Source organism: Carcharodon carcharias, chromosome 20 (assembly GCF_017639515.1).
Source record: "Carcharodon carcharias isolate sCarCar2 chromosome 20, sCarCar2.pri, whole genome shotgun sequence".
Classification (NCBI taxonomy): domain Eukaryota; kingdom Metazoa; phylum Chordata; class Chondrichthyes; order Lamniformes; family Lamnidae; genus Carcharodon; species Carcharodon carcharias.
Window position 1 is genome coordinate 24,611,061 of NC_054486.1, and position 24,939 is coordinate 24,635,999.

General features: G+C 44.3%; 1 protein-coding gene across 7 annotated transcripts in view; it reads right to left on the minus strand.

Annotated features, from left to right (window-relative positions):
- The window catches only part of ltk (leukocyte receptor tyrosine kinase), a 223,944-nt gene that overhangs the window by 96,195 nt on the left and 102,810 nt on the right, over positions 1–24,939 (minus strand). For all 7 annotated transcript variants that reach the window (XM_041214429.1, XM_041214427.1, XM_041214431.1 and 4 more), the window contains 3 exons: positions 18,796–18,906; positions 13,194–13,283; positions 2,217–2,391 (listed from right to left, as the gene is read on the minus strand). In XM_041214429.1, coding sequence (XP_041070363.1) covers positions 2,217–2,391; positions 13,194–13,283; positions 18,796–18,906 — 376 coding nt within the window. The remainder of the gene's footprint in view (positions 1–2,216; positions 2,392–13,193; positions 13,284–18,795; positions 18,907–24,939) is intronic.

Below are 24,939 nucleotides of genomic sequence, written 5' to 3' on the forward strand. Positions count from 1 at the left end.
GGTATAGATCTAAGTCAGGATGGTATGTGGCTTGGCTTGTGTGTGTGGGGGGGGGCAGCGAATCTATTTTATAGCCTGTCATTGATAATAACTTGGGCTGGGATTTTCCAACTCTGTCACCGGTGGGCATCGTTGTGAGCGGAATGAGAAAGCTTGGAGCCATTACAATGATGCCCGCCGGTGGTGGGATCGGAAAATCCCGGCCTTGAATATCAATAGCTTTGGTGCATGTGAAGGAATCTTGGTATGCTCCACCCATCATCTAATCTTTGAAAAGCCCATCTACAAGAAATTGGATTGCTTCACTGAGGAAGAAATGGATATGTTGGATCTAGCGTATGGTCTCACTGAGACACATCATTTGGGTTGCCAAATCTGCCTTAAGAAGTGGATGGATGGGATGACTGTGGAAGTGCCAAATGATGTTGCTGATGCTAGACAAATCAAAGATTTATTGTCTTGTGCATCTGCTCCCCTTATGCTTCTATGCTGTAGAGGTCACGGGTTTGGAAGGTGCCATCGAAGGAGCCTTAGTGAGTTGCTGCATTGCATCTTGTAGATGGCACACACTGCTGCCACTGTGCATTGGTGGTGGAGGGAGTGAATGTTGAAAGTGGTGGATGGGTTGCCAATTAAGTGGGCTGCTTTCTCTTGTATGGTGTCGAGCTTCTTGAGTGTTGTTGGAGTTGCACTCTTTCAGGAAAGTGCAAAGTATTCCATCACATTCCTGATTTGTGCCTTGTAGATGGTAGACAGGCTTTGGGAGTCAGGAGGTGAGTTACTCTCTGCAGAATTCCCAGCCTCTGACCTGCTCTTTTAGACAATACTAAAATCTATTATTACAATGTCCTAGGTCCAACCATCTTCAGCAGCTTCATCAATGACCTTCGCACCATCATAAGGCGAGAAGTGGGGATGTTCGCTGATGATTGCACAATGTTCAGCACCATTTATGACTCCTTGGATATTGAAGTAGTTCATGCGCCTAAGCAGCAAGACCTGGACAACATTCAGGCTTGGGCTGATATGTGGCAAGTAACTTTTGTGCCACACAAGTGCCAAACAATGACCATCTCCAACAAGAGAGAATCCAATCTTCCCCTTGACGTTCAATGGTATTACAATCGCTGAATTCCCCACTATCAACATCCTGGGGGTTATCATTGACCAGAAACAGAACTGGACCAGACAAATAAATAGTATGGCTACAAGAGCAGGTCAGAGGCTGGGAATTCTGCAGAGATTAACTGCCCTCCTGATTCCAAAAGCATGTGATGGAATACTCTCCAATTGCCTAGACAAGTGCAGCTCCCACAACATTCACAAAGCTCAACACCATCCAGGAAAAAGGACCCTGCTTGATTGGCACCCCATTCACCACCTTCAACATCCACGCCGTCCACCACCGGTGCAGCAGTGTGTACCATCCGCCAGATGCACTGCAGCAACTCATCAAGGCTCCTTTGACAGCAACTTCCAAACCCGCAACCTCTACCACCTAAAAAGTCAAAGGCAGCAGAGGCATAGGAACACCACCAACACATGCAAGTTCCCCTCCAAGTCACACACCATCCTGGCTTGGAACGATATTGTTGTTCCTTCACTGTTGCTGGATCAAAATCCTTGAACTCCCTCCCTAACCGCACTATGGGTGTACCTACATCACATGCAACTGCAGCGGTTCAACAAGGCAGCTCACCACCACATTCTCAAGGCCAATTAGTGATGGGGAATAAAAATGCTGGCCGAGCCAGCGATGACCACATCCTGTGAAAGAAGAAAAAAAATTACTTTATCTACTGAAATCAAATCTTGGGCCAAAGGAAGTTAATGGCTAACCTGTCAACAAGAATACATTGATTTGCTGTTGAGCGCTGAGACATGACAGATGCAGTGTACCTTCTTTAAATGGAAATTGAGCCAATGAGCTCGACACTTAGTTGTGGCAACAAGGGTTATTGGGAGCCTTTTAGAAGGAAACCTTCTGGTGGGTTTTTAAGAAACTGCGCTTATCCTGTACTGTTAGCAGTTGCTCTCTATACCTGAATGTCTTAGGGCTGGCTGCAGTCAAAAGCTAAGCTTGCTTGGGTCCACTAAGACCTGCAGTCACTGATTCGGATGGCTCCTTGCCCTCTGCCCCCTGCCCCAGACCAGTATAGACTGCTCCTAATTCAGGGTGTGCTGGCTTTAAACGGGAATCAGAGAGTTCTGCTTACACGTATTTGCTAGTGGCTGGAATCTGCCAAGTCTGGATGCCCTTGAGGGGTCCCTCTGATTGTAGACTCACAGAGACGTTTGTGTGGCGGTAGGCATTGTCACACTGTGCCTGAGTAGGACCATTTGGGCCGCTAGCTCCACAAGATGTAAACCACCAAACCACATCAGAATAGTCTGCAATGAAAACAAATACATTATTTTATAAAGCGTAACGTCAAGCAACCATCCCTGATTGAGTGCATTCTCGGCTAACTGGGTGTACAAAACCTAGATACTTCTCGTAACCAAACATGAGGGAAGGAATTAACTAAGTAACGCTACCGACTCTCTCCCAGCGGTTCCTCCTGACTGGCCCAGTGGGAAACCTCTCTGGTTATCACTCCCCCACTCTACTAAACTTTCAGCAGCTCTAAACAGATCTATGTCCCACACATCATGACACAATTCCGTGATGTGCCAATTCATCCCCCAATTACACAGCCAGAGAGTATAGTGACTTCAATCAATTTAAAGTCACAAAGATCATTGTTCGTAGACAGTTCTTCAGGTTAACTAGAAGGTAACAATTTTTATTATACTTTAAGCAACTGCTTGTTCATTGACTAACTCCTGTGCTCAGAGTTGTAATTTGCTGTTTTATGAGTATGTGTAAGGTAATCAAGTGCTATTAAGGCACAAATGTTGCATAAGATTTCAAATGTGATATCAGTTCTAGGTTTGAAACTTTATATATAAAGACATGGGGATGCTGAAATCCTCATCCATTCCTTTATTACCAATAAACCTGACTATTCCAATATTCTCCTGGCCAACCACATATCCATCATTCTACATAAACTTGAGCTCATCCAAAACTTTGTTGCCCATATCCTAACTTGCACCAAGTTCGGTTCTCCTATCATCACTGTGCTTGCTGACCTACATTGGCTCTTGGTCCAGTATTGCCTCAATATTACAATTTTCATCCTTGTTTTCAAATCCCTCCATGGCCTCACCCTCCTCCCTACAGCCTTCCAAGATCTCAGCATGGATCCAATTTTGTCAGCCTGTGCATCTCCAATTTTCATCACTCCACCATTAGTTGCCATACCTTCAACTGCCAAGGTCCCAAGTTTTGGAATTTCCTCCATATACCTCTTTGCCTTTATACCTCTCTTTCGTCCAAAACCTACCTACTTGACCAAACTTTTGGTCATCTGTCCTAATGTCTCTAATTTGGTCTGGTTTTTGTTCGATTAAAGCTTCTGTGACCCACCTTGGGATGTTTTACGATGTTAATTGTGCTACATAAATGCAAATTGTTGTTGTTGTTGTTAATGCTTCCCTGCAGTAAAGGCTAAGGAGCAGATGCACTGCAGTGTGGGGAGCTTACAGATGTATCATAAAACCATACAGCATAGAAGTAGGTAATTTTGCCCCTATTGCCTGTATCAGTTCTTTGATGGAGTTATCCAATTAGTTCTACTGATCTGCTCTTTCCCCATAGTCCTGCAAATCCTGCCCCTTCAAGTCCTTTTTGAGGAAGGGGTTCCGTTATAAATTTGGACATAGCCATTTACAATGAAAATATGGTGATTTCAAATGGGAATGGAATTACGCCGATGAGCTCACTCCTGCCAGTTAACCCATTGCACCTGAAAACTACACTTGACCTTGACACAATGTCCTGAAAGATTATCTAATAATAGCTTAAAGATCTTGAGATTGAATTTAGAGTCTATCCTGTACTCTTCATCACAAAACTGTTTTATGCTGTGAGTTGCTGGAAATTGAGCAGATAACAGTGGGGCAAAGACCAAAGGGCATCTGGGGTGTTGGTGAATGATGGGACCAAAAGTCTAACTCCTTAACCAATGAGAATTAGAAATAAACATAGAAGGACTGAGGAGGATGATTTAAAGTAGGCGAATATCACATCAAATCAGGTACAATGGAAAAGAAAAAAAAAGGAAGTACAAAACAAATTAAATTTGAGTTTCTTTCAATCTCCTAAAGCAATTCACTTGAAGAAATGAGAATCAACACTTTTAATTATTTACTTTCTGGGCAAGGGAGGTTAACTGGCTGTTATTAACAGTTATTCTGTCATTAAAAGCACTGAAGTGGTGTTTTTGGCTGCAGTTGGATGCTTCAGTTGGAGTTTGGTGACTGAGGGAGTTCAGTGAGAAGGGAGGTGGTGCTCCTTTTCTTTTCTACCTTTCCTCAGAAAGAAGAGCGCTTCAGCCTTGGTAAGTAAGAACTGGTGAGTAAATTAGAAAAGTGTAATATTTTTAAACAAGTTGCTCTACTTGGATTTAACTGAAGTGCCAGGAATGAGGCAAATTTAGGGCCAACATAATAAAGTAATATAAATAATCCAAAGTAGAATAAAGTTAACATAAGGGAAGTAGAGTTAAGACATGGCAGGGCAGCTCAGTTGAGTGGAATGCATCTCCAGTAATATGTGTGAAGTCATAGATGCTACCAATGTCCTAGATGACCACATGTGCAGGAAGTGCTGTCAGCTGCAGAAACTTAAGCTCCAGGTTTCAGAGCTGGGTTTGCAGAGTTACTGTGGCGCATCTGCGAGGCTGAGGGCTATGTGGATAGCACATTCAGAGGGATGATTACACTGCAGCCTAAGGGCCTGGAGACATAGAGGGAATGGGTGACCACCTCCCAGGCAGCCCAAGAGAAGTAGGCAGGTAGTGCAGGAGTCCCCTGGGGTCCCGCTCACAAATCGATTTTCTGTTTTGGAAGCTGGTGAGGGCATTGGTTCCTCAGAGGAGTGTAGTCAGAGCCAAGTTTGAGGCACCACAAGCGGCTCAACTGTACAGGAGGGAAGAAGAAAGGAAGAGCTATTGTGATAGGGGATTCATTGGTTAGGGAAACAGACAGGGTGTTTTCTGTGGCCATGGAATGGCTCCAGGATAGTATGTTGCCTCCCTGGTGCCAGGGTCAAGGATGTCACAGAGCGGCTGCAGGACACTCTTCTGGGGGAGGGTAATGCCATAGTCTGCATTGGTACCAATGGCTTGGGTAGGAAGGGGGATGTGGTCCTGCAATCAGAATTTAGGGGGCTAGATAGAAAATTAGCAACCAGGACCTCAAATGTAGTAATCTCCGGATTACTCCCAGTGCCACATACCAGTAAGTACAGAAATAGGACGATGAGGCAGATGAATGTGTGGCTGGAAAGATGGTGCAGGAGGGAGGGCTTTAGATTCCTGGGACACTGGGGCTGGCTCTCAGGGAGATGGTGCCTGTACAAGCCGGACGGGTTGCACCTGAACAGAGACGGGACTGAGTTCCTTGTGGGGCGTTTTGCTGGTATTGTTGGGAGGGCTTTAAGCTAACTCAGCAGGGGTCTGGGAACCAAGAGAAAATATTAGAGAGGAATACCAGGGTGCATAAAATACTGGGAGGGACAGATAGCACTTGTATAGATAATAGTAAATTAAAAGGTAAAGCCAGAGCAAGGGAGAAAGTAACAAAATCTAAATCAGGATTATGATGCATGTATATGAATGCATAGAGTACAGTAAATAAGATTGGGGAGTTACAGGTGCAGATTGCCATGTGGAAATATGATGTTGTGGCAATAACAGAGACCTGGCTTAAGGAAGGGCAGGACTGTGTGTTAAATATTCCCGGGTACAAGATGTTCAGAAGAGATAGGAAAGGAAGCGGGGTAGCTGTATTGGTTAAGGAGAGTATTGCAGTGCTGGTGAAAGAGGATGTCCCAGAGGGTTCAAGGACAGAATCGATTTGGCTAGAGCTAAGGAACAAAAAGGGTGCAACTACATTGCTCGGTGTAGTCCATAAACCGCCACCTAGCGAGAAGGACATAGAGGAACAATTCTGCAGTGAAATTAAAGTGATACAAGCATTATAGAGTAGTTATAATGGGGACTTTAATTACACGAATGTGGACTGGGACAGTGGTAGTGTAAAGGGTGGAGAGGGGCAAAAGTTCCAAATTGTGTTCAGGAGAATTTTCTACTGCAGTATGTGTTTAATCCAACAAGAAAAGATGCACTGTTGGACCTGGTTCTTGGAAACGAGGTGGGCCAAGTAGATCAAGTGTTAGTGGGGGAACATTTAGAAGACAGTGATCATTGTATTGTACGTTTTAGGATGATGATAGAAAAGGACGATAGGCAATCCAGAGTAAAAATAATTAACTGGAAAAGAGCCAACTTCGATGGGTCAAGAATGGAGCTGGGCCAGATACACTGGAATGAAAGATTGGCGGGAAAAAATGCAGCTGAACAATGGGCTACCTTCAAAAAGAATTGTTTCGGACGCAGTCAAGGTATATTCCATCGTAAGAGAAAGGCTGGGCAAACACATCCAGAGCTCCCTGGATGAAAAAGGGGATTGAAATTAAGATAAAGAAGAAAAAGTGCACTTATGACAGGTGTCTGGTAGAAAATACAATTGAGAACCAAGAGAAATACAGAAGGTTTAGAGGGGAGGTGAAAAAGCATATTAGACAAGTGAAGAGGGGTTATGAGAAAAGACTGGCAACCAATATAAAGGGGAATCCCAAAGTCTTCTACAGGCATATAAATAGTAAAAGGATGGTAAAAGGAAGAGTAGGGCTGATTAGGGACGTAAATATGAATTTGCACATGGATGAAGGGGCCATGGCTGAGGTAATAAATGAATGCTTTATGCATTGAACACTAATTAGATTATAATTGTATTGAAGCGCCTCAGAGTGCAACATGATGTATGTTGATAACTCCAATATCATTGCACTGTCTGATTGGCTGTAAAGACCATATTGAAAAGATTGTAATGTTCATTGATTGTATTGAAGTACCTCATGATCCATGTGTAAAAGTTGAATCTGATTGCACTTTTTGTGATGGCGATTTAGAAATGTTTTGTAATGTTCTTCCAGATATTCTATGGATAAAGTATTTTTCCAAATAAATAAATAAATACTTTGCATCTGTCTTTACCAAGGAGTTAGATGCTACCCAGGCCATGGTGACAGATGAGGAAACTCTGTCATTAGGAAGGTTCAAAATTGATAAGAAGGAAGTGTTAATAGACTGTTGGTACTTAAAGTTGACCAGGCACTGGAACCAGATGAGATGCATCCAAGGATATTGAAGGAAGTGAGAGTAGAAATTGCAGGGGCACTGGCCATAATCTTTCAGTCTTCCCTAGACTTGGGGGTGGTGTCAGAGGAAAGGAGAATTGCAAACATTATGCCCTTGTTCAAAAACGTTCGTAAGGATAAGCCCATCAGTTGCAGACCAGTCAGTTTAACTTCAGTGATAAAAACAAAAAAACTGCGGATGCTGGAAATCCAAAACAAAAACAGAATTACCTGGAAAAACTCAGCAGGTCTGGCAGCATCGGCGGAGAAGAAAAGAGTTGACGTTTCGAGTCCTCATGACCCTTCAACAGAACTTGAGTTCGAGTCCAAGAAAGAGTTGAAATATAAGCTGGTTTAAGGTGTGTGTGTTGGGGGGGGGGTGGGGGGGGGCGGAGAGAGAGAGAGAGAGAGAGAGAGAGAGAGAAGTGGAGGGGGGGTTTGGTTGTAGGGACAAACAAGCAGTGATAGAAGCAGATCATCAAAAAATGTCAACAATAATAGAATAAAAGAACACATAGGTGTTAAAGTTGGTGATATTATCTAAACGAATGTACTAATTAAGAATGGATGGTAGGGCACTCAAGGTATAGCTCTAGTGGGGGTGGGGAGAGCATAAAAGATTTTAAAATATTTAAAAATAATGGAAATAGGTGGGAAAAGAAAAATCTATATAATTTATTGGAACAAAAAGGAAGGGGGAAACAGAAAGGGGGTGGGGATGGGGGAGGGAGCTCAAGACCTAAAGTTGTTGAATTCAATATTCAGTCCGGAAGGCTGTAAAGTGCCTAGTCGGAAGATGAGGTGTTGTTCCTCCAGTTTGCATTGGGCTTCACTGGAACAATGCAGCAAGCCAAGGACAGACATGTGGGCAAGAGAGCAGGGTGGAGTGTTAAAATGGCAAGCGACAGGGAGGTTTGGGTCATTCTTGCGGACAGACCGCAGGTGTTCTGCAAAGCGGTCACCCAGTTGACGTTTGGTCTCTCCAATGTAGAGGAGACCACATTGGGAGCAACGAATGCAGTAAACTAAGTTGGGGGAAATGCAAGTGAAATGCTGCTTCACTTGAAAGGAGTGTTTGGGCCCTTGGACGGTGAGGAGAGAGGAAGTGAAGGGGCAGTGTTGCATCTTTTGCGTGGGCATGGGGTGGTGCCATAGGAGGGGGTTGAGGAGTAGGGGGTGATGGAGGAGTGGACCAGGGTGTCCCGGAGGGAGCGATCCCTATGGAATGCCAATAGGGGGGGGTGAAAGGAAGATGTGTTTGGTGGTGGCATCATGCTGGAGTTGGCGGAAATGGCGGAGGATGATCCTTTGAATGAGGAGGCTGCTGGGGTGATAAGTGAGGACAAGGGGGACCCTATCATGTTTCTGGGAGGGAGGAGAAGGCGTGAGGGCGGATGCGCGGGAGATGGGCCGGACACGGTTGAGGGCCCTGTCAACGACCGTGGGTGGAAAACCTCGGTTAAGGAAGAAGGAGGACATGTCAGAGGAACTGTTTTTGAAGGTAGCATCATCGGAACAGATGCGACGGAGGCGAAGGAACTGAGAGAATGGGATGGAGTCCTTACAGGAAGCGGGGTGTGAGGAGCTGTAGTCGAGGTAGCTGTGGGAGTCGGTGGGTTTGTAATGGATATTGGTGGACAGTCTATCACCAGAGATTGAAACAGAGAGGTCAAGGAAGGGAAGGGAAGTGTCAGAGATGGACCATGTGAAAATGATGGAGGGGTGGAGATTGGAAGCAAAATTAATAAATTTTTCCAAGTCCCGACGAGAGCATGAAGCAGCACCGAAGTAATGATCGATGTACCGGAGAAAGAGTTGTGGAAGGGGGCCGGAGTAGGACTGGAACAAGGAATGTTCCACATACCCCATAAAGAGACAGGCATAGCTGGGGCCCATGCAGGTACCCATGGGTACCCAGCTATGGGTACCCACATGGGCCCCAGCTATGCCTGTCTCTTTATGGGGTATGTGGAACATTCCTTGTTCCAGTCCTACTCCGGCCCCCTTCCACAACTCTTTCTCCGGTACATCGATGATTACTTCGGTGCCACTTCATGCTCTCGTCGGGACTTGGAAAAATTTATTAATTTTGCTTCCAATCTCCACCCCTCCATCATTTTCACATGGTCCATCTCTGACACTTCCCTTCCCTTCCTTGACTTCTCTGTCTCAATCTCTGGTGATAGACTGTCCACCAATATCCATTACAAACCCACCGATTCCCACAGCTACCTTGACTACAGCTCCTCACACCCTGCTTCCTGTAAGGACTCCATCCCATTCTCTCAGTTCCTTTGCCTCCGTCACATCTGTTCCGATGATGCTACCTTCAAAAACAGTTCCTCTGACATGTCCTCCTTCTTCCTTAACCGAGGTTTTCCACCCACGGTCGCTGACAGGGGCCTCAACCGTGTCCGGCCCATCTCCCGCGCATCCGCCCTCACGCCTTCTCCTCCCTCCCAGAAACACGATAGGGTCCCCCTTGTCCTCACTTATCACCCCACCAGCCTCCGCATTCAAAGGATCATCCTCCACCATTTCCGCCAACTCCAGCATGATGCCACCACCAAACACATCTTCCCTTCACCCCCCCTATCGGCATTCCGTAGGGATCGCTCCCCGCAGGACACCCTGGTCCACTCCTCCATCACCCCCTACTCCTCAACCCCCTCCTATGGCACCACCCCATGCCCATGCAAAAGATGCAACACCTGCCCCTTCACTTCCTCTCTTCTCACCGTCCAAGGGCCCAAACACTCCTTTCAAGTGAAGCAGCATTTCACTTGCATTTCCCCCAACTTAGTCTACTGCATTCGTTGCTCCCAATGTGGTCTCCTCTACATTGGAGAGACCAAACGTAAACTGGGTGACCGCTTTGCAGAACACCTGCAGTTTGTCCGCAAGAATGACCCAAACCTCCCTGTCGCTTGCCATTTTAACACTCCACCTGCTCTCTTGCCCACATGTCTGTCCTTGGTTTGCTGCATTGTTCCAGTGAAGCCCAACGCAAACTGGAGGAACAGCACCTCATCTTCCGACTAGGCACTTTACAGCCTTCCGGACTGAATATTGAATTCAACAACTTTAGGTCTTGAGCTCCCTCCCCCATCTCCACCCCCTTTCTGTTTCCCCCTTCCTTTTTTTTCCAATAAATTATATAGATTTTTCTTTTCCCACCTATTTCCATTATTTTTAAATATTTTAAAATCTTTTATGCTCTCCCCACCCCCACTAGAGCTATACCTTGAGTGCCCTACCATCCATTCTTAATTAGCACATTCGTTTAGATAATATCACCAACTTTAACACCTATGTGTTCTTTTGTTCTATTATTGTTGACATCTTTTGATGATCTGCTTCTATCACGGCTTGTTTGTCCCTACAACCAAACCCCCCCTCCACTTCTCTCTCTCTCTCCGCCCCCCCCACACATCTTAAACCAGCTTATATTTCAACTCTTTCTTGGACTCAAACTCAAGTTCTGTCGAAGGGTCATGAGGACTCGAAACGTCAACTCTTTTCTTCTCCGCCGATGCTGCCAGACCTGCTGAGTTTTTCCAGGTAATTCTGTTTTTGTTTAACTTCAGTGGTGGGCATGATACCAGAAACAATTATTTGGGATAGCATTAGTAGTCACATGGAAAAATATGGGTGGATAAGGAAGAGCCAGCATGGGTTTCAAAAGGAAATCGTGTTTAACTAACTTGCTGGAGTTTTTTTGAAGCGGTAACAGAAAGGGTAACATATACACCATTGATGTGGTGTACATGAACTTCCAAAAGGCATTCGACACAGTGCCACACAACAGACATGTGACAAAAGTTATTGCTCATGGAATAAAAGGGACAGTAGGAATGTGGATACAAAATTGTCTGAAAAATAGGAAGCAGAGAGTAATGGTCAATGGATATCTATCGGGCTGGAGGAAGTTTCGTAATGGAGCTCCCCCGGGGGCGGTATTGGGATCCTTGCTTTTCCTGATATGTATTAATGAACTAGATCTTGGTGTGCAGGGGACAATTTAAAAGTTTGTGGATGATACAAAGCTTGGGAATGTTGTAAACTGCGAGGAGGACAGTGTAGAGCTTCAATAGGACATAGACAAGTTGGTGGAGTGGGCAGATAGTTGGTAGGCAAAGTTCAATGTGGAGAAGTATGAGGTGGTGCATTTTGGTAGGAAGAAAATGGACAGACAATATTAAATAAGGGGTGAAATTATGAAGGGGGTGCAGGAGCAGAAAGACTTAGGTGTATATGTGCATAGATCATTGAAGGTGGCAGGACAAGTGGAGAGAGCAGTTAATAAAGCATATAGCATCCTGGGGTTTATTAAAAGGGGCATTGAGTGCAAGAGCAGGGAGGTTATGCTGAATTTATATAAGACACTCATTAGACCTCAGCCGGAATATTGTGTACAGTTCTGGGTGCTACATTATAGGAAGGAGGTGAACACATTGGAGAGAGTGCAGAAGAGGTTTACAAGAATGGTTCCAGGGATGAGAAACTTCAGCTATGAGGATAGATTGGAGAGGTTAGGGCTGTTCTCCCTGGAGCAAAGAAGGCTAAGAGGAGATTTCAAAATCATGATGTGGCTGGACAGAGTAGACAGGGAGAAGCTGTTCCCACTCGTAAAAGGATCAAGAACAAGAGGGCATAGATTTAAAGTGATTTGCAAAAGAAGCAAATGTGACATGGGAAAAAATGTTTTCACACAACGAGTAGTTTGGGTCTGGAAAGCACTGCCTGGAAGTGTGGTGGAGGCAGGTTCAATCAAGGCATTTAAGAGGGCATTAGATGATTATTTGAACAGAAACAATGTGCAGGGGTACAGGGGAAAAGGCAGGGCAATGGCACTAGGTCAATAATGCTCATCTGGAGAGCCAGTGCAGACACAATGGGCCGAATGACTTCCTTCTGTACTGTAAAATTCTGTGATTCTGTAGAAGGGTACTTAAGCTTCTAAGTACCATACTGAACTTTCTGTGGTGAGTTTAATGGGCAATTGATGTGAAAACGTAGCAACTTCATGAAATTTGTAGGGAGGTTGAAGTCAAGATGGCAAAGCTAGTGGCAGGGTTGGGGCTAGCAACCTATGACAATTCACAATTTATGGCATAACTCTTGTTTGTGTGGTGACCCTTATGTCTACCTCATTTCCTGTCAACCATTATAGTACATATATTCCTCTATTCATATTTATGATGAAAGCCTCCTATGTGAAGTCGTCACACTGTATGTTTATCCTAACACCAATGGAAAATGCACCAAATACATTATCATATAATATACAGCACCTGTAACATCGTAAAACATCCCAAGGTGCTTCACAGGAGTGAATTTCACACTGAATCAAAGAAGTAGACATTAGGACAGATGGAAGAGTTGGTTTTAAAGAACGTCTTAAAGGGTGAGGGTGAGGTACACAGGCAATGAGGTTTAGGGAGGGAATTTCAGAGCTTCAGGACTAAACAGCTGAAGACACAGCCACCCGTCATAGGGCAGTGGAAGTGAAGGATTTTCAAGAGGCCAGAATTGGAGGAGCATAAGGATCTCAGAGGTTTGTAAGGCTGGATGAGGTTACAGAGAGAGGGAGGAGTGAGGCCATGGAGGAATTTGAAGACAAGAATAACAAATTTAAATTGATTCATTGGTGGACTGGGAGTGACTGTATCTCAGCAAGCCCAGGGGTGATGGGTGAACAAGACTTGGTGTGAGTTATGATCTGGACAGTAGAGTTTTGGGTGAGTTCAACATTGAACCTAGTGTGGCAGGTAAAAATGGTAATATAATGCCATATGGGCTTGATACATTCACTACCCATTACATTTCATATTGCATAATTAGTTTACCTGCAATGCATTTATATGTCTTTCAACACTTTTACCTGAGGGGGCAACCTCTGGCACAGGGAAGAGAAATGGCAATTCCTCAAGTTGATGCAATGAATCATCTTCCATTGTCACTGGTTCAGTCTCTGTGTGGGCAACAAAAGCAGTTGAGTACAGAATACTCGGCAGAGTAATAGACCCATGGTGGAGGCAGATTCAATAGTGGCCTTCAAACGTGAATTGGATAAGCACCTGAAGGGAAAAATATTGCAGGGCTATGGGGAAAAGATGGAGGAGTGGGACTAGCTAAATTGTAGTTGCAGAGAGCCAGTATGGACTTAATGGGCCAAATGGTCTCCTTTTGTGCTGCAACAATTCAATGATTCTATGCTTTATTAATAGAGTGTGGGATGGATCACACTTTTAGTAATGGAATCTATTTATTAATACACGGTATATAGATTGGTCTCATTGTTGGTAATGTGATCTAGCTGTTAATACACTGTTTGGATTGAACTCACTATTCTGAATAGAATCCACTTATTAATAGAATGCGTTGGATGGTCAGAATGTTACTAATGATATCTACTTATTAATGCAGGCTTGTGATGGCTCCCATCCTAATAGTAATGGAGCCTCATTATTATTACATTGATGCAGACAGTGAATCTGAGACATCTGCTGCTCAATGTCTGCTCCCAGAGCTGTGTTACTGATTAATTTACTGTAATGTACCAATTGCTTCAATGAAGTCATTAAGTGTATCACAAAAGCTCCTTCAATATTGCTGTTGGCACACGTTGGAATAAATAATTACCAAAATCATGTTATGTTAAAGGAGCTTTCTGGGCAAAGCTCGTAAAAACCTTATTCATGAGTATTTTCTGGAGACGCAGCAAGTACTTGTGGTGAGTCCATTATAACTATAGGCAGGATCACGCCCGACCTGATTGGCTGTCAGATTGTGCGCAATGACGTTGGGCGAGCGTCCTGACATCATCACGCACTCGCATGATATTTCAGTCAGCGGGCGTGCCCGCTGACAATTAAGAGGCCTATTAATGCCCTTAATCAAATAATTGAAAGCAATTTTTCGCTGCCCATCCAACCTTATGGTTGGCGGGCAAGCAAATCGACCAGGTGGTCTTTGCATTTTTTTATGAACCCTCATCCACGGGCAGGATAAGGTTTCCAACAGTAAGTTTTTAAAAAATTAAAAATTTTAGACATAATTTTTATTATGTTTCTGTATTGTTACTGAGTTCTAAGGTGGGACATGTTTTTAACATTTTTAAAATCTTCCTTTCTGATTGTACAATTCTTCAGCTCCCTGAGGCAGCTCTGCGCCTTCAGGGTGCTTTTGGTGCTCACCCCCCAGCACATGCTCAGACTTTTGCACTCGTCCTCCACCCGCCACCCACCCCCGCAGCGCTGAGCCTTTCACGCTGGCTGGCCATTGATTGGCCAGCCAGTGTGACATTGTGGTCGGGGCCTGATCACGGGTAGCACTGTGATCACTGGAGTTCTATAGTATCATGAAATATAATGTAATGAGACGCTTATGGCAGGCATTAATGCCAAGGCACAACATTTGCCCTGTGACATACCTTTCCAGCAACACACTAGCCCTTCGGTGCACAGTGCACTTAATGCTTTAGAAGTCCAACCTGTTTCCACCCCAAAATAATCAAGTACTGACTCCAAAGATAGTGTTCAGCCAGCCCCTTTGCTGATATACAGCCACCTCACCAAAATCGAAAATTTCCATTCCTGCAATATTCCTGAAATTGGAATGTGAGGGTGATGGGGATATCAGATAAAGACATTGACAGAGAAATAGATAGGTAGGTAGACAGGGAGAGAGAGATAGGTAGAGCGAGAGAGAGAGAGAGGGGAAGAGACAAGAGATATGCAGGCAGGAAGAGAGATGGGGATAGGAAAAAGGGAGATAGAAACAGGGAGAGAAAGACAGAGAAAAAGAGAGAGAGAGAGAAGGGGAAAGGGAGAGAGAGAGGCAGAGAGCGAGAGAGAGAGTCAAAGAGAGAGAGAGAGAAACTGAGGCAAAAGGGAGAGAGAAAAAACAGAGACAGAGATGGAATAGAGGTAAAGATGAGCAACAATGTAAATAGAGAGGACAGGAAATAGAGAAATAAATGGAATGAGATGCTGGAAGAGAGACAGAATGTGAGGTAGCTGGAAGAAAAGATAAGCTCGGAGAGAGGAGCCAAAGGAAAAAAATGAAACATGAGAAGCAAAAGAGTCCTTTAAAGGCCATGTCTTTCTAATTATGATGAAGATTCCTTCCAAAGCCTCAAAGAATCAGAACAGGAGACAAAGAAGTGGCATAAAAACAGAAAATGATGAAAATATTCAGCAGGCAGCACCAACACTGACCAAGCTAGCCGAGTCCTAAAGGACATAGCTGTTAGACTGTGTCTGTGCTAGACTGGTGAGGGAACCAACAAGAGGGAAAAACAAAGTTGACCTCATCCTCACCAACCTACCTGCCGGAGATCCATCTGTCCATGACAGTATCGGTAGGAGTGACCGCCGTACAGTCCTTGTGGAGATGAAGTCCCGTCTTCACATTGAGGATACCCTCCATTGTGTAGTGTGGCACTACCACCATGCTAAATGGGATAGATTTTAAACAGATCTAGCAACTCAAGACTAGGGAACCGTGAGGAGCTATGGGCCATCAGCAGCAGCAGAATTGTACTCAACTTCAATCTGTAAACTCATGGCCTGGTATATCCCCCACTCTACCATTACCTTCAAGCCAGGATCAACTGGTTCAAGGAAAAGTGCAGGAGGAAATGCCAGGAGCTGAAAAAAACATACCTAAAATAAGGTGTCAACCTGGTGAAGCTACAACACAGGACTACTTGCATTTCGAACAGCATAAGCAGCAAGCGATAGACAGAGCTAAACAATCCCACAACCAACAGATCTAAACTCTGCAGCCCTGCCACATCGAGTTGTGAATGATGATGGACAATTAAATACTCACTGGAGGAGGAGGCTCCACAAATATCCCCAATGATGGGAGAGCCCTGCACAACAGTGCAAAAGATAAGGCTTGAAGCATTTGCAATCATCTTCAGCCACAAGTGTTGAGTAGATGATCGATGTCAGCCTTGTCCGGAGAGCCCCAGCATCATAGTAGCCAGTCTTCCGCTGGCTGAAGGCACTGGATACTACAAAGACTATGAGCCCTGACAATAATCTGGCAATAGTATTAAAGACTTCTGCTCCAGAACGTGCCACTCCACTAGCCAAGCTGCTCCAGTACAGCTATAACACTGGCTTCTATCCAGCGATGTGGAAAATTGGCTAGGTATGTCCTGTACACAAAAAGCAGGACAAATCCAACCCAGCCAATTACCAGAAGGGGTCATAAACAGTGCTATCAAGCAGCATTTGCTTAGCAATAACCTGCTCACTGATGCTCAATTTGGGTTCTGCCAGGGTCACTCAGCTCCTGATCTCATTGCAGCCTTGGTTCAAACATGGACAAAAGAGCTAAACTCCTGAGGTGAGGCGAGAGTCACTGGCCGTGACATCAAGGTAGTACTTGACCGAGTGTGGCATCAGGGAGCCCAAGTAAAACTGAAGTCAATGAGAATTGGGGGAAAAACTCTCCGCTGGTTGCGGTCATACCAAGCACATAGGAAGATGGTTGTGATTGTTGGATATCAAACATCTCAGTTCTGGGACATCGCTGCAGGAGTTCCTCGAGGTATTTTCTGAGGCCCAACCATCTTCAGCTGCTTCATCAATGACCTTCCTTCCATCATAAGGTCAGAAGTGGTGAGGTTCACTGATGGTTGCACAATGTTCAGCACCATTCATGATTCCTCAGATACTGAAGCAGTCCATGTCCAAATGCAGAAAGACCCGGACAATATCTGAGCTTAAGCTGACAAATGGCAAGTAACATTTGCGCCACACAAGTGCCAGGCAATGGCCATCTCCAACAAGAGAGAATCTAACCATCACCCCTTGACATTCAATGGCATTACCATCAATGAATCTCCACTATCAACTGGGAGGTACCATTGACCAGAAACTGAACTGGACTAGCCATATAAATACTGTGGCTACAAGAGCAGGCCAGAGCCTGGGAATTCTGTGGTCAGTAACTCATCTCCTGACTCCCCAGAGTGCCCACCACCTACAAGGCACAGGTCAGGAGTGTGATGTAATACTTTCCACTTGCCTGGATGAGTGCAGCTCCAACAATACTCAAGAAGCTTGACACCGTCCAATTCAGCCCGCTTGATTGGCACGCCATCCACAAAATTCACTCCCTCCACCATCGATGCACAGTGGCAGCAGTACAGCAATTCACAAAGGCTCCTTAGACAGCACCTTCCAAACCCATGACCATTACCACCTAAAAGGACAAGGGCAGCAAATACATGGGAACACCACCACCTGGAAGTTCCCCTCCAAGCTACACGCCATCCTGACTTGGAAATATATTGCCATTCCTTCACTGTCACTGGGGCAAAATTCTGGAACTCCCTCCCTAACAGCACTGTGGGTGTACCAACACCACAGGGACTGCAGCGGTTCAAGAAGGCAGCTCACCACCACCTTCTCAAGGGGAATTAGGAATGGGCAATAAGTGCTGGCCCAGCCAGCGAAGCCCACATTCCATAAGTGAATTAAAAAAAGGTCAGACATGACCAGAAATATCAGGTGGGCTTTTCTGGGCCTGAAACTGGTGAGCATAGTCACGGGAAGGATGGGTAAATTTGGAAAGCTACTGTCTTTTAAGGGCTCTCCAAATTTTCCCGTCCTGCCTCTGATGATGCCCATCGGTGTCAGGGCTGGAAAAGTCCTGTCTGGTAACTCAGTTTCTCACTGTACAGATACTGCCTGACCTGCTGAATGTTTCCAGCATATTCTGTTTTCAATTTCTGATTTCCAGCATCCGCAGTATTTTACTCTTGTGTTATCTGAAAAGTGGCGGCCTGGTTCATCTCTTTTATTCAGGTGCTGCTGGGCCAACAGCATTAACAAAATGCATGAACAGCATTTTCTGTTTTTATTTCTGATTGTCAGCATTTGACCTTTTTAATTGTACTGTTCGTCTTACCTTGTCAAATTCTGAGCTCCCTGTGGCCGACCAAATTATGCACAATCCACACACCCCAACCCCACAACTTCAAATTCTCACCCTTACCTTTCATTTCTTGCCGTTTCAGTCAAATTTAATGCATACTTCAGAAAGAGCATTTCACCTTCCTCCTGGGTACTTTACAACCTCCCGTTAATGAGATATTATTATGTGTTGTGTGAAAACAGTTTGACGTGTGACACACTCAATAACCCTGTTGTCCATCTCACATAGAAGCATTACAGCCAGCTGAGAGAGAAGACTTTCACTACATCATCTTGGGCTGGATTTGATTGTGGGTCCCAAAAATGAAAGGTTCATTTAACCGGTCATACCAGCCAGTTTCCCACTGGTATAGTCTATACGCTTTTGATTGCTGATATGAAATGGAAGCTGTGAGATTGTGTTACCTCAATGACAGACTGTAGTTATCCTAATGACGTTTCCGAAAGTTACCATCAAAGAGTCCACACGTAGCCTGTCAACTTGCCCGTTCACTCCGATACATCCTCATTGGTTCTGTCATCACTTACCTTCAGCAGCAATTCCTTGTGGGAGATCTGTGTCCACTTGGTTCAATGCATGAAGGTGCGTCTGCCCCGCTGCTGCAGATCCCTCATTGAGATGGCTTCCAAAGCTCGACACTGTAAATGGAAGAGAACAACTGTGTGAGACCGTGGGAGTGTGCCAAACTCTTTCACCCATACGTCCTCAGTAGCATTTAATGAATCAAAGAATGATATATCACAGAGTACGGAAGGCAGTGCACTCCAACTGAACTGTTTTAGGTATTTCAGATAACAGGCATTCAGGGACAAATAGAAGAGTGGGAATGATATTTTATATTTTATGTTGGAATGGCACGCATTCAATTCTAGAATCAGGACACAAATCCAAGCCTAGCTGCAATGGATCGGTCACTGGGATTGGATAATAGCACTTGTTACATTATTTCTTTCTTGCCTGTTGGCTTAAGTGCTTACTTGGAAGAGACTTTGAGCAAGGAAACTTGATTTACTGTATATGCCTCTCTCATTCTACCCTACCAATTCCTAATGCCTCTCCAAAATTGGATGCCTAAATTATCAATGTTCTGCCTCCCTCCTCCTGCCTGATTCTCAATGCATTACATCCCTCTTCCTGCCTGAATCCCAATGTTCCACCTCCCTCGTCCTGCCTGAATCCCAATGTTCCACCTCCCTCGTCCTGCCTGAATCCCAATGTTCCACCTCCCTCTTCTTGCCTGAATCCCAATGTTCCACCTCCCTCTTCTTGCCTGAATCCCAATGTTCCACCTCTCTCTTCCTGCCTGAATCTCAAAGTTCTACCTCCCTCTTCCTAGCTAATTCCCAATGTTTAACTTTCCTCTTCGTGTCTGATTTCCAATGTGTCACCTCTCTCTTCCTAGCTGATTCCCAATCCTCTACCTCCTCTCCCTGTCTGAATCCCAATGAGCTACCTCCCTCCTCTGCTAATTTTAATGTTCCACAGAGTCAGCCATGGCTCAGTGGTAGAGTTCTCCCCTCTGAGGTTTTGGGTTCAAGATCCACATTAGATACTTGAGCACGTAATCCAGAGTGACATTTCAGTGAATTAGTGAGGGTGTACTGCACTGTCAGAGGTACCATCTTTTGCATGAGATGTTAAACTGAGGTCCTATCTGCTCTCTCAGGATGTAAAAGATCCTATGGTACAATTTCAAACCAAAGATGAGTTCGCCCTGGGTTATCTGTCAACCATTAGAACAGATCACCTGGTTGTTATCACACTGCTGAGGAACGTTGTGGTGAACATATTGGCTGTCGCGTTCCAACAGTGACTAATTGGCTGTAAAATTTTTTTGGATGTCCCAAGGCCATGAATGCTTAGAAGATACGCTGTACATCTTTGTTTCCACGCTAAATAACAAACTGCATCAAGGGCACGATATAAATGAAACAAAGCATTCCAAGACACCTTTATTAAAGCATTATTAAACAGAACTTTGCGTTGAGTCTCATAAGGAGTTATTAAGACAGGTGATCAAAAGATTGGTGATAGAGGTAGGTTTAAAGGAGCATCTTAAAGGAAGGGAGAGGAAAATAGAGTGTCAGAGAGGTTTACTGAGGGAATTCCAGATCTGAGAACAATTGCTGCCAAAGTACTATCCATTGCAGTCAGAGTGATGAACATCATAGGGGAAATTTCATGTTTATGCGCCTGAGATTATTTCCAGATGGGATGTTGGATATGTCTAGGAATTCTGACAGGCCTGTGTCCCCCTCCACTTTCAACGTAACTACAACTCTTCTCATCACACACCACAGGCCATGAAAGAAAGCTTTTTATTGCTGTAGAGCTGTATACTTTTAACAATATCCAGCCCAATACATTCAATATGTCAAGGCAACAAGAAAGTGAGTGGCAAAGTGCAGGGTTGAGAGATACATGAAAGATAGGTCCACCTCTGCAGTCAATGTGTGAATTTGCCTGGGTAGCAGACTTCTTTCAGACATCAATCTCAGCAAAAGCCACTAAGAATGGTAGAAGATGGAGGCCTCACAAATTCTCTGTACATTGGAGGCTTGTGAAGTAACTGACGCTCCAACTCCAATGGGCCACCTTAAAAACTGACTGAAGAAAAACAATTTCAATGTTCAGCTCAGGACCTCATCTTTTTGGTCTAGCTTTTCTTATTCAGAGAGGAAAGGCAATGCCCTCAGTGCATAGCCTCTTCATCAAACATCTTCATTATGTTGGTAAGATGCCTTGGTAAAAGCCCCTTCAATATATATTGGCTCACTGTCGTCTCTCCAAGGGGTCTCCCGCCAGTTTTCCCATGGACTAGTTTCGTACTCATAGTCCCACGAGACCTAGACAGAACCTTGGCCCAGGCAGAACTTTTCAAAGCGCTGAAGGACTTTTACAACTCACTAGTTGGGTCACGTAATTAACAGTCCACAGTAGTAAGCGCTGCCCATTGAGCCAAAGACTGGCTCAAAACCACCACCCCCACCCCCCGTGTGATTCCCGTAAGCTTCCTTCAGCATGGCAACGCGGGCAATGCCACTTTCTTTCCATGCTGCCGCTATCTCTCCGAGCCTCAAACAAGGGCACCACACATTTATTCAGCCTCACTGCCAAGTTTGGGAGGGTGAATTGGTGGTGGTGGGAGGGGGAAGTAAGGAGATGGAACTTTACAGCCCATTGTTTTTGCTCAATGTCCATTATTAAGAGTCCATCACACCCCCTATCCCCACAACAACTCCTCACCCAGAATTTAATACAGCTATTGAACCCTTATTGGACATGCAAGTTCCAATTCTTAGCAGCAAATTCCTTCTCTGCTGAGGCCACATTTTACCTTCGTGCTTTCAAGATTGATTAATGCAGACCCTAGTAATGGTACAATCAGTATTCGTAACAGGAAAGTGTTGTGTGGTTGCCTATTGAGTACACTCTGCATGCAGATGCATAAATCCTTAACAGAGTGAGAGGGAGAGAGAGAAAGAGAGTCAGGGTTGGTAGGGGTGGAGGGGGGGTGGTGTTGTGGGGGGGCAGAGTTAAGGGGTGGAAGAGAAAGAGCCTTTTGTTGAGGCTCCTTTTGATAAATGACAGAATGATGAATTAACCTCATCAAACACAACAAAAGCAAAGGGCTGACATTAAGCCGGCCTCACTCACCCATCTCTCAGTTCATTAAATCTATCATATTATTTCTGTTTCCCTAACTTTAGAATACATTTTAAGGGAGGCAGAGGCAGGGAGAATTCTTTTTTAAAAAAAGCATTGTGAGACATAGACATATGCCATTGAATAAAAGAGGGCTTGAATCTGCAAGAAAACCTGTCCTCAGCTTTGAGAATTCCTAAGTAACGTAAAGAAATCCAGCTGGATCAAGCCCAGGTCTTTGTGTGTAGGTTGATTCACGTTTTCTAAGAGGTTGGATAATCATATTGGAACTAGTCTACAGTTATCCCTCCCAAACAATGCAAATAGGAAGCATGGGGCCTTTTGTGTGTAATTCAGGAGTCCAGGCTAAGGTTTCCATCTACACCCTAATAACAGCATTTCTCTCCTGATCACTTCCATTTTCTTCATGCTATTGCCAGCCCAGGCATTTGCACAAGAAACCAATCAGCATTAGTCAAAATCACAGTGACATTTAGTTTCTCAATGTCCAGGCACAGTGCAAGTGAACTGTCTCAAGATGTTTGTTTTAATTCCCGCAAAATTCCTCCAGCAGTTGAAGAGAAAAGAAAGACTTGCAATTATATAGCGCTTTTCGCATCAGGTTTCCAACTCGGTTTTGAAGTATTCCTAGAGGTCCATCTCCTATCTCCAAACACCTTGCTCGATCACAAGGCCTTTCATCATCTCAGGATGTCCCAAAGCACTTCTCAGAAAATGAAATGCTTTTGAAGTGTAGTCACTGTTATAAAGTCAGAAATGCAGCAGCCAATTTGAACACAGCAAGCTTTGCAAATAACAATGTGATAATGACCTATTCATCTGTTTTAGTAATGTTGGTCAGGAAATAAATGTTGGCCAGGACACTGGGGAGAACACTTTCCTCTTCAAGATAGGACAATGGTATCTTTTACATCCACCTGGAAGGACAGACAAAACCTTGGTTCAACATCCCGCCTGAAAATACAACATTCCCTTGCCAGTCAGGATTAGGTGCTGAAGCGAAATTTGAACCCATTACCCTCCAAGTTCAGAGGTAAGAGTGCTACCCATGAATCCATAGCTGACACCTGACTGGCAAAGAACACTGTATAACATGGAGCTGTTGTACTTGGGACAAGAATGCAATTTGCCGTATGCATGTTAAACCAGTTTTTGAATTGGCTGTCCAATTTTCCTTTCCAATCCAAATAAAAGTTGGGCAGTTTTGGCATTGCCAGTTCATCACTCAGGTAGAAAACTGAAAAATAGAACAGATAGAAAGAGATAGGAGGGGATAGAAATTAAGATAAAGAAGAAAAAGTCCGCTTATGACAAGTGTCAGGTAGAAAATACAATTGAGAACCAAGAGGAATACAGAGAGTTCAGAGGGAAGGTGAAAAAGCATATTAGAGAAGCAAAGAGGGATTATGAGAAAAGACTGGCAGCCAACATAAAGGGGAATCCCAAAGTCTTCTATGAGCATGTAAATAGTAAAAGGGTGGTAAAAGTAGGAGTAGGGCCGACTAGGGACCTTAAAGGTAATTTACACTTGGATGAAAGGGCCATGGCTGAGAGATTAAATGAATACTTTGCATGCATCTTTACCAAGGAGGTAGATGCTACCCAAGCCATGGTGAGCGACGAGGAAACTCCATCACCAGAAGAGTTCAAAATTGATACGGAGGAAGTGTTGAATAGACTGTCGGAGCTTAAAGTTGACAAGGCACTGGGACCAGATGAGATGCATCCAAGGATATTTAAGGAAGTGAGAGTAGAAAGTGCAGGGGCACTGGCCATAATCTTTCAGTCTTCCCTAGACTCAGGGGTGGTACCAGAGGACTGGAGAACTGCAAACATTACGTCCTTGTTCAAAAAACGTTGTAAGGATGAGCCCAGCATTTACAGACCAGTCAGTTTAACTTCAGTGGTGGGCAAGATTCTAGGAACAATTATTCAGGATAGAATTAGTAGTCACATGGAAAAATATGGGTTGATAAGGAAGAGCCAGCATTGATTTCTAAAGGGGAAATCATGGTTAACTAACTTGCTGGAGTTTTTTGGAGAGTAACAGAAAAGGTCGATGAGGATAATGCTGTTAATGTGGTGTACATGGACTTTCAAAAGGCATTTGATACAGTGCCACACAACAGACTTGTGAGAAAAGGTATTGCTCATGGAATAAAAGAGACAATAGCAATGTGGGTACAAAATTGGCTGAAAAATAGGAAGCAGAGAGTAATGATCAATGGATATTTTTCAGGCTGGAAGAAAGTTTGTAGTGGAGTTCCCCAGGGGTTGGTATTGGGATCCTTGCTTTTCCTTATATATATTAATGATCTAGATCTTGGTGTGCAGGGGACAATTTAAAAGTTTGTGGATGATACGAAGCTTGGGCATGTTGTAAACTGTGAGGAGGATGGTGTGGAACTTCAAGAGGACATAGAGAAATTGGTGGGGTGGGCAGATAGGTGGCAGATGAAGTTCAATGTGGAGAAGTGTGAGGTGATGCGTTTTGGTAGCAAGAACATGGTGGACAGACAATATGAAATAAGAGCTGAAATTTTGAAGGGGTTATGGGAGCAGAAAGACTTGGGGGTATATGTGCATAGATCATTGAAGGTGGCTGGACAGTTGGAGAGAGCAGTTAATGACGCATATAGTATTCTCAGATTTATTAATAAGGGCATAGAGCACAACAGCAGGAAGGTAATGCTGAATTTATATAAGATATTCATGAGATCTCAGCTGGAGTATTGTGTACAGTTCTGGGCACCATACTATAGGAAGGATATGAAACATTGGAGAGAGTGCAGAAGAGGTTTACGAGAATGGTTCCAGGGATGAGAAAATGAGGATAGATTGGAGAGGTTGGGACTGTTCACCTTGGAGAGAAGAAGGCTAAGAGGAGATTTGATAGAGATGTTCAAAATCATGAGGGGGCTGAACAGAGTAGAAAGGGAAAAGTTGTTCCCACTCATAAAAGGATCAAGAACGAGAGGGCACAGATTTGAAGCGATTTGGAAAAA